Source organism: Carassius auratus, unplaced genomic scaffold (assembly GCF_003368295.1).
Source record: "Carassius auratus strain Wakin unplaced genomic scaffold, ASM336829v1 scaf_tig00033347, whole genome shotgun sequence".
In the NCBI taxonomy this organism is placed as follows: Eukaryota; Metazoa; Chordata; class Actinopteri; order Cypriniformes; family Cyprinidae; genus Carassius; species Carassius auratus.
Window position 1 is genome coordinate 105,001 of NW_020526074.1, and position 11,242 is coordinate 116,242.

Sequence of the window (11,242 nt, forward strand, 5' to 3'; positions counted from 1 at the left end):
TAAAAGCCTATTTTGGTTGGTTTCTTTACTACTAGTCTACTAAACCTTGATCAATGCTTGAAAAAAAAGCAATGCTTTTGAGTGTCTTGCCTTTTACATTTTAAATGCATTTGAAATACTTCAAAAACAATAAAACAACAATAATACAGCAGAAGTCACATTTTGTGTAAGTGTTGTGTTTTACGGCTACCTGTTGGTTTTGTTCTGCTTTTAAAGTCACCTTTTTTTGAGCCCATTACTCATCAGATCCTGTGTAAACACCGCTGGTGTAATGAAGGTCGCAGACGCAGCGGTGAATCTGTAATTTAACGGAGCTGAGAGTCACAGCGCACCGATCGTTTCACCTTCATTTTGTTTCAACATCACCTAAAGTGCTGATATCTGATTGCATGAGTCGTTTGCGCTGTAATAAGTCCATCTGTATGGAACAGTTTGACCCATTCCTGCCAATTTGTGGGATTGGTGGTGAATCATGATCCTGGAGCTCATTCCTCTACTTACATGATTGTTTTTGCCTTATTGCACCATTTTCATCCACATGTTATGATCCCAGTGACAAGTATTGCTGGCATTTTTGTGAAAGGGCTTGTATAAATTAGTGTTTATGATTTCAGCTGTAAAGTTTCTCCTGCTTTTAGTGGCTGAACGTCTGTTATAGTTGATCAAATCAACTATTTAAATATAACTGCAAGACAAGATTATAAGGTGCATTATTCAAATGTTTGGCGAAAGAGATGTGTTTTTAATCTAGATTTAAACCGAGAGAGTGTGTCTGAACCCCGAACATTATCAGGAAGGCTATTCCAGAGTTTGGAGCCAAATGCAAAAAAGCTCTACCTCCTTTAGTGGACTTTGCTATCCTAGGAACGACCAAAAGTCCAGTGTTTTGTGACCTTAGGGTGCGTGATGGGTTGTAGCGTGGTAGAAGGCTAGTTAGGTACGCAGGAGCTAAACCATTTAGGGCCTTATAGGTAAGTAATGATAATTTGTAACTGATACGGAACCTAATAGGTAGCCAGTGCAGAGACTGTAAAATTGGGGTAATATGATCATATTTTCTTGACCTCGTAAGGACTCTAGCTGCTGTATTTTGGACGACCTGTAGCTTGTTTATTGAAGAAGCAGGACAACCACCTAGAAGTGCATTACAATAGTCCAGTCTAGAGGTCATGAACGCATTAACTAGCTTTTCTGCATCAGAAACAGATAACATGTTTCGTAGCTTGGCAATGTTACTAAGATGGGAGAATGCAGTTTTTGTAACATGGGAAATATGATTTTCAAAAGACAAGTTACTGTCTAATATAACACCCAGATTTCTGACTGTAGAGGAAGTAACAGTACATCCGTCTAGTTGCAGATTGTAATCCAAGAGATTCTGTGTAGTGTTTTTTTGGTCCAATAATTAATATCTCTGTCTTATCCAAATTAAATAAGAGAAAATTATTGGTCATCCAATCTTTTACATTTTTAACACACTCTGTTAGCTTAGATAATTTAGAAGTTGAATCTGGTCTGATTGAGATATATAGTTGAGTATCATCAGCATAACAGTGGAAACTAATCCCGTATTTTCTAATAAGATTACCATGAAGCAACATGTAAATTGAAAATAGCAGAGGACCTAGGACAGATCCTTGTGGCACTCCATACTTTACTGGTGATAATTAAGATGACTCCCCATTTAAGTAAACAAAGTGGTAGAGATCGGACAGGTAGGATCTAAACCATCTTAGAGCCTGCCCTTGAATACCTGTATAGTTTTGTAATCGATCTATGAGTATGTCATGATCTATGGTGTCGAACGCAGCACTAAGATCAAGTAAAACTTCGAATGAGATGCAGCCTTGATCTGACGAAAGAAGCAAGTCTTTTGTAATTTTAACAAGTGCAATTTCTATGCTATGGTGGGGACTGAAACCTGACTGAAATTTTTCATATATATATATATATATATATATATATATATATATATATATATATATATATATATATATATATATATATATATATATATATAATTTTTTTTTTATGCAAGAGAGAGCACAGTTGAACAGACACAACTTTTTCTAAAATTGAATGGTTTTGGGACGTGACCTAAAGATAAAGATACAGGTAACAACTCTTTCAGTAATTTAGTGGATACAGGATCTAATAAACATGTTGTTGGTTTAGATACAGTGATAAGTTTATTTAGCTCTTCTTGTCCTATAGTTGTAAATCACTGCAGTTTTTCTTTGGATGCGATGGATGAAGCTGAAGTGTTAGACGCTGTAGAATCTAAGTGTTCTGAAGTGTTCTTACTAATGAAGAATCAGATTTTAATAATAGATTGCACAGTACAATTATTTATATCCTTTAAGTGGGTAGAACAAAAGTCATCATAGCAGTTATTTGAGAATTGGCTTACTAGTCATATGTCTTCGACAATTCATCTTTGATCACAAAATCAAATACTTTTAACAGATACTCAGAAACTCATACTCATAACAGAAAACTGGTATTTTAAATTGGAATTATATTTCACAATTATTACTGTGTTTTTGATCAGCCTGGGTGAGCAGAAGAAACTGTGTGAGATTGGTTTTCAGTTTGCTAAACGGCTGAATTCTGTATCACACAGCGGACAGCTTTTTCCTCAAACGTTGGTTAATTTCATGAATTATTCAGTGTGTTTGGACTAACCCATGCATCTGCGCTCAGAGGGGGGCCGTTTTAATCTCCCAAACACGAGCGCCGCAGAGACACGCCGGGATCCTATTGAGATGTCATAACACCGCCTGAAATTACACTCATTTGCTTGTATGTTATTCTGGAGAGCATGCATGTAGTTCACTCCCCTCAGGTTGGTGTGTGTGTGTGTGTGTGTGGTTTCTGAAAGTAGATAATGTGCTGATGCTGTTGTATCTTTGCTTGCTGTGCCGATCTCATGTGATTGACTATAATGTCATCTGTGACAGGAGCCAGTGGATGGAAATCAATTTCACACACACACCAACACACACACAATCACATCAGCTGTGTGTCCTATCAGCGTGACCTTGCACCAGGTCATAGTCTTCCTCCATTTCTCAATGTCTTCAGCTGATTCATGGAGGTGTGTTTGTAAAACGTGAAGAGCGTGAAGAGAGGCATTCTGGGTCCTCATTCGCTTTCATTACATGTATAAAAGCAGTGTATTTATCGCTCAGTCTCTTCAAGTGAAAATCAAGAATGAAAGTCATTCAGGTTTGAAGCAACATAAGTAAATTATTACATATTTTGGCAGCTTTTCTTTTCACGTATTTGTAATTTTAACCAAACTAGTTAAGTACAATCAAAATGTTTAATGCAATTAGAAAAATACAGTAAAAATGTGATATAATCTTTTTTACACTGTTTTTACTTAAATGCATGGAAGAGCACATGTAATTACTTTATATTATTATTACTGTTATAATTAATATAGGATTTATTCATTCGTTTTTATTAATATTTTGAATTAGATTTTGTACTGATTTCAGGTTTCACTTTAATTTTAGTTTATTTCTAAAAAGTCTATTTGTATTTTAGTTCGTTTAATTAATGCAAGTAGTAAAATACAGTAAAAATCTGAATAAAAATAATCAAATGCATGTTTATCACATTTGTTCTTTAAATAAATGTTGTTTTTTATATTGAATATAAATATTTATATTTTGAAATACCTTTTGTTTATGTATTTCAGGTAAAAAATTTTAATAATAAAAGTATTTTAATAAGATAATAAAAGTGCTTTTGTTTCAGTTTAATTTCAATAAGTATTTTAGCAGAGGTAATGTATATTAAGTTAAAACTATAAACATGTTTATATCTAACTTTCGATTTAACATCTGGTTTAATGCCACAGACATTTAAAGCAAACTCTAGCATTTCTGGAGTAATATCATACACGTTTTCTCATATTTTTCTAATTTTGTCTGTCTTCTGCATTGGCTTTGGGGTTTTCACATTGCTCTGATCTTGTTTCTGTAGAAACTGATTTTCCTTTGTGTTTAATGCTTCTCTCAAACAGTCCTGGCAGGTCAAATAAATCCCTCATAAACGCTCTCTCATCCCCGTTACTCCAGCGTTTGATGAAACCCGATGCTGTATTTTTAGCATCATCATTTTGAAGCGCATGAAGCAGGAGAGAATGTGATCATTTGTTTTGTGTGGTTTGTGTCTGCAGGTTTTATTTAGTGAGTGCAGGAGTTCCCTTCATCATCTGCGGCATCACAGCAGCCATCAACATCGAGAACTACGGCAGCGGAGAGCAGACGCCATTGTGAGTAGCAGCTAAATCAGTCCGATGTGTTGTTTGACACTCATATATACGAGTAACTAAAAGTAACATACTGCATATTAAATATGAATTGAATGACGAATGCATGAAGATCTGTAACCACCACAGACTTTGAATGAGACCCGACCCTTCTTTCAGAGTAATGCTTTGACTGATTTTTAAACTTTTATTGTGTAATATTTGGTTGCATTTTTGCATGCATAAAAGACCTCAAGTGAAGATTTTAGTTCATGGTAATTCTTCATTTTAATTTTAGTTTAAGTAATTTTGCTATGTGCTTTTGTAATTTTTTTTTTCTTCTCTGTAGCGTTTTTTATTTCAGATTTAGCTTTTTAAATACTTTAATACTAAAGCTTATTTAAGTTCGTGAGGTCAACATTTCTTTTTTCATTAGGGTTAAGTTTTTAGTTTTTTTTTTTTATGAACTGAATTAAGTTTTTGTTTTTCATCTAATATTTTATTTTATTTTATAATTTTATCTCATCTATTTAATTTTTCTCCCCAGCTTTAATTACGGAATTTAAAAAAAAATGTGAAGATGATTCTATTTTGCATTTTAATGAATTTGTATCTTTGCAACATTCATACATTTACAAACTGCAAAGTTGATCAGTCATGAAACAAATTCAATTATATTTTTAGTTTTGATCTTCATTTTAGTTTTAGTAATTTGATTTCATAATTTTATTAGTTTTTATATGTTATATTCTATATAGCTTTATTTTCATTTCAGATTGAATAATTTTGGTACTCGACAATGCAACATTTCTATTTAATTTTCATTAGCGTTAAGTTTTTCATTTATTAATTAAATTAAAGAAAACTATTTTTAAGTTTAATTTAACAATAACAACTCTATTTTGCATTTTCATTCATTTAATTCAACTGTTGCAGATTGTTTATGTATCAATGTTGCAAACTTCATCAATTATGAAACAAATTCAATTTGAGCCGCTCTGCAAAATACAGTAGTGTCATTATTCATCTTAGTTTAGTTAAAGTTGTGTTCTAATCCGATGTCAGAGCTGTCAAATTGCTAAAATCTGAATGTTGAGTAACTGAATGTTGAGTTAGCGTGCATGCAAACATGTTCAGTAATGTTAATATGCTGTGTTTGTAGCTGTTGGATGGCGTGGGAGCCAAGTCTGGGTGCCTTCTATGGTCCAGTGGCCTTCATTGTGCTAGTGACCTGCATCTACTTCCTGTGCACCATCATCCAGCTGCACAAACACCCCGAGCGGAAATACGAGCTGAAGGCGGTGAGCGAGGAGCAGCAGCGGCTCTCTGACGTCCACCAGGGGGAGCCGGCGAGCGGTCAGTGTCACGGTGGCTGCCCGGGGCTCATCAACCCATCCATGCTGGCCAACGAACACTCGTTTAAAGCCCAGCTGCGGACGGCGGCGTTCACGCTGTTTTTATTCGCAGCCACGTGGACGTTCGGCGCACTTGCTGTTTCGCAAGGCCACTTTCTGGATATGATCTTCAGCTGCTTATACGGGGCGTTTTCTGTCACGCTTGGGTTGTTCATTTTGATTCATCATTGCGCAAAACGCGATGATGTGTGGCATTGCTGGTGTGCATGCTGTCCCGGGCGACGCCCCTCAAACGCATACCACGCCCACATCCATGGCCACGCCCACAAACTCAACATAAACGGCGACGCCCACTCCCACTGCCATCTAGATGGTGGGAAACCCGTTCACTGCGCATGTCACGCCGCCGCGCAAAATCACGTGACCTGTCTGATGCCGGTTTCACCATGTTGCGCTGCTCTGCATACACAACAGCTCCTAGAGGACGAAACAAGCGCGCATGTGCTTCTCCATGATGGTTACCGACCTGCAGTGCGATTGCACCACTGCTCCAAACCCGTCAGGACTAAAACGAGGCACCAACGTGAACTAGCATTGCGCATTCCCTCAGGAGCGGACGCCATAAGCGTGCACAGCTCGCGCGCTAACAGCCCACACGCCCACATTTGCCACTTGGCTCACGAGGTTTGCCCTCACGAGGCGCTCGCGCTCTGCCACCATCATCACATGTGCTGCGCAAAAGACGAGCTCCCCGACGCAGGCGAGAGCTTTCTGTGCGGGAAACTCGCAGAAGACGATTTGCATCACGCACATATAGAGCTGCACGCCCGCAGACAGTCGCTAGCCAATCAGAACGGCATCCTGAAGGGAAACGCGCTGTATCCATCCGACAGCACGGGGAATATACGCACGGGACCCTGGAGAAACGAAACTACAGTGTAGTTCGACCCAGCACTAGGATTTAAGAAAGGAACTTTGTTTTTAGTACCATCACAAGCTCTTTCCTGCATCATTCATCGTACAGGATGATTCTGCGGATCGTACGAATACGAGAACGAAAAACCCGGGGCCTCATTTATAAAACACAAATATAATAAATATACAAAAAAAAAATGTCTTTGTATAGAAGATGTACAGCCATCATCACTGGGCAAGGAAATCAATTGTATCATTTGAAATCCTTTTTTAAGGGGATTTAATTTTGTTTTATTCCGGGTATTTAGTTTTCTTTTTAGTTTTGTTTTAGGGAAATCATGAATAATTAATGAATTAATTAATCGAATTGACTATCGTCTGACATAAAACTGTTAAAATGTTGCTGAAAACATATGCAGTTATAATAAAAAAATATGGTTGCACTTTTTGATAGTCCACTCTAGATATTCAATTACGGTAACTTTGCAACTACGCATTCAACTAATTATCGTTAATGTGCAACTTCTCACATTCAGTATGTTGTGGACTTATCAAAAATAAAGTGTTAGAGGATATTAAGCAGACTACTAGTCTCCTAATCTTCTTATGACTGCTAGTTGACATTTAGTTGTAAGTTTCGGATCAGATTTGTGTTTGATTAATGAGGCCTCTGGTTTGAGTCTGAGCTGCATTCACACTGCACTTCAATCCGGAGTCACTCCCCTTACGGAAATTTAATTTGGTTCTGATGATATTTGATTACCGAAGTGGTTGTCCGTCCCAGTCTCTGCAGTGTTTATGTGGCCATTGCATTCATCCCTTTTCCAGGTAACAGACATTGCCATAGTGAGTGTGTGTTACTGTGAGCAGGAAAATATTGTGTGTTTGTGTATGCAAACATAGTATTATAAAGGATTTTGCCATATATTTATTTTCATAGATGTATTTGAGAGTCCCTTAAATGTCCCATTCATTTCTACAGTAAAAAAAAAAAACTTCTAAATACATGAAAATTCACCAGCAGTTTTAAACCATCCAGCTCCTCATGCTTAATATATACTGTGAATATCGACTAGCAAAAACTTAGTAATGCACAAAAAAGGACCGCTTCTGTCTAACTTCTGTTCTGTCATTGAACTGTGTGATGTAAACAGACAAAGAAGCTCCGTTTCAAATCCTCGTGAGCTACTTATCTAGACAGCATTCAGAAGACTAGGCTACATATCCATGCTGCCTTACTGTGAGGACGCATAGAAGGAAATCCCAGAATGCATTGCTGCAAACATAAAAAAAAAATAATGCATACAACTTTAGGATTTAGATATTTGAATTGCATATAAAAAATGTCCATTGATTTGGATTACACCATTTTAGCATTACAAATGTGGTTTGATGCATAATTGTCAAGTCATGTATAAATGAATCAGAGCAGATTTCTGTAATAGTGTTAATAAACTGAGTGTGATTTAAATACACAATAACCAGCATAATCAATAAATCCAATTTGTTTCGATCTCATGCATTTTTATTGAATATTGCTTGTTGCACATCTAGTCATATTTTAACCATGTTCATACTTTTTTAGCTAAATTGATTTATTTTCACAATGACCAGATTTATTTATTATTATAAATGTATTTATTAATATTTAAATAAGAATCAAATATAGTTAATATAGTCTGCCTTTATATTAATATAAATATAATCTATTTTAGGAATATTTTAAGATGCATTATGTTTGTGTGTTTATTTATTTGTTTATTTTGTACTTAATGGTCATGACAATAATGAAAGTGCAAAAGATCACAATTAACAATAGTGCTGTAAAAAAAAGGGCAAAGTGCTCTTTTAAAAGATCTATAGAAAATAAAATGTTATATGCAATTCAAAAACATAAAGCTTAAATTTAGGCCTACATATTTTTTGAAAGGTTTCATCAGAGTCAGCAGATGGTAAAGTGAATATATATATATATATATATATATATATATATATATATATATATATATATATATATATATATCATAACAATAACAATTTTGTAGTGAACTTTTATATGCAATTCAAATGCATAATTCTCATGCATAATAAAATGCATAATAGCTCACCAGGTTGTGTAACGGAGCGAAAGCGTCTCTCTAGTTGTTCTATTACAGATCTGTGCTGATTCTTTACTGTTTCTATGGTGAACCGCTGTTGTCGTCATGGAGACGTTGTTTGTGCGAGAACATCATCGCTGGAAAGGAAGTAAAAATGACAGAAGAAGAAATGAACTGCAGAAGAAAGACTAGTAAAGCACTTCACCTACACTAGTCTAGCTGGAGGAAACAAGTGACTGTGATCATCACGCTTTTCTTCATCTGACATGAAGGCGATGTCTGTGTAGTTGCCTCACGTTCTTCAAAAAATTAGATTTGGAAAGAGTGAATCTCAAAAGAGAACATCTGTCAGAAACATATCCTGGTCATATTTCACCCCTGAATCAAAAAAATAAAAAAATAAAATAGCATGAATCCTGTTTTAGGAATAAATTAAATGTATTATTTTAATTTATTTCTTTTTATTCTATTTTAATATTTTTATTTGTGCTTTTATTAGTCATTTATATTTATAAATAAAAAGCATGTTTAAGATTCTTTAAGATTTATTATTATTGTTATGCTTTGTCAATAATAATGAATATATATATTCATTTTGATTTAAAAAAAAATATATATATTTTGATATAATATTTTAAGATTTATTTTTGTGCAAAATTTTCATGACAAAAGTAATGTAAAAGCTAAGATCACAATCCCAAATCATATATTAATATATTTACTATAATTGTCATGACAATAGAGACAATGCAAAAGATCACAATCCGAAATTAGAAGAAAAAAATATTTTGAAAATGTTTAGAAAATCTTTATTTTTTTAATTATATATATATATATATATATATATATATATATATATATATATATTGTCTGCTCTAAATTGTCTTGGCAATGAAGACAACAACAAAAATTTATTTTTATTATATATATATATATATATATATATAATTATTTTTATTTTTATTTTTTCAGCTTAATTCTCATGACAATAATGACACACCTCAAAATATTTCTCTACTTTATGAATTGAATTTCCGATGAAAAATGTGACCCGGACATGTTTTTTTTTAGATTCTCGGTTTTCCATTTAAACTTGTCTTTCAGATTCTCAAATGGAAAAGTTTGGTCTTGGGTTTAACGCACCGCTTGACAGAAAAGAGTTTAATTTCACGCCTTCCCGTTTCCTCTGAAGTGCTGCGCTCTGATTGGCTGTCCTGGTTCGTGCCGCCCATCAGCTCTTTTATTCTCTGTTTCCATGCTCCACAGATTGAGATAATAAATAATGGATGATATGTAAATGAGGAATGATGTGTAGGGATCTTTACGCTGGAGGGGATCTGTCTCTAGTTTAATGCTCAGTATCTGAGTTCAGTTTTGTTGGTTTTAATGCATCTGTCTGCCCCAGGATTGTGATCTACACTGTGAGAGTGAATCAGAAGATGATGTAAGCGGTTATGACAATTATAACTCAGTTCTGTTTAACTCTATGTCTGCACTTCTTTTGTTATTAATGCTTCACGTGTTTGACTTTTAACAGTCTCTCACCAAAAGTGTCAAATATCAAATTATGGACCTTATTTAATTTTCTCATTCAAAGTGTGCGAGCTGAAAGGGTTGAACTCTTTTAAGGTTATGTGTATTTCCAAAAAATGTCTAATATTTCATCATCACGTTTGACATTTCCGTCCCTTAGGCTTCATTTTCATATCCTTGAGATTAAACGCGGTGTCTATCCAGAATAATGTCCATAATACGGAGTAAAATTATGCTCTGTGATGTCAAACTGGAAATATGTGCAGAATAAAGTTTGAAGCAAGAAAATAATCCATATCTTATAGTGTGATGATAAAGAAAGAGAGTAAGAGCAAAGCAAGGTTTTGAAATGTTTTTGAAAGAAGGATCTTCTGCTCACCAAGGATGCATTAATTTGATTGAAAATACAGTAAAATAACTGTTTTCTGTGTGAATCTGTGTTAAAGTGTAATTTATTTCTGTGATGCTCCGCTGTATTTCCAGCATCATTCCTCCAGTCTTCAGTGTCACATAATCTTCAGAAATCAGAATAATATGATGTTGCTACCATTCAAAAGTTTATACAGACATAGACATTAATGCTTTTATTCATTAATGTTGGATTAAATTGATCTAAAGTGTCAGTAAACATATTCCTATTTCAGATAAATGCTGTTCTTTTGAGCTTTCTATTCATCCTGAATCCTGAAAAATAAAATGCATCACAGTTTCCACAGAAATATTGAGCAGCACAACTGTGTTCAACACTGATAATAATCAGAAATGTTTCTCGAGCAGTTAATCATCATATTTTCATGATTTCTGAAGATCATGTGACACTGAAGACTGGAGGAATGATGCTGGAAATACAGCGGAGCATCACAGAAATAAATTACACTTTAACACAGATTCACACAGAAAACAGCTGTTTTACATTAGAATAATATTTCACTATTTTTTCTTTTTTTTTTTAACAAATAAATGCAGCCTCAGTAAGCAGAAGATAATTCTTTATTCCAAACTTCTGACTGGTAGTTGATCTGAACACAAACCCCCAAATTTGACTTTTCAGGTGGAGAAAGCACATCTGAGTCAGTGTA

The 11,242-nt window shown here is 34.7% G+C and overlaps 1 protein-coding gene across 1 annotated transcript in view; it reads left to right on the plus strand.

Moving 5' to 3' along the window:
* The window catches only part of LOC113081202 (adhesion G protein-coupled receptor A3), a 107,342-nt gene extending 99,251 nt beyond the window's left edge, over window positions 1–8,091 (plus strand). Inside the window, exons 18-19 of the mRNA XM_026253277.1 lie at window positions 4,190–4,285; window positions 5,424–8,091. Coding sequence (XP_026109062.1) covers window positions 4,190–4,285; window positions 5,424–6,558 — 1,231 coding nt within the window. The 3' untranslated portion in view covers window positions 6,559–8,091. The remainder of the gene's footprint in view (window positions 1–4,189; window positions 4,286–5,423) is intronic.
* The last annotated feature ends 3,151 nt before the right edge of the window (window positions 8,092–11,242 follow it).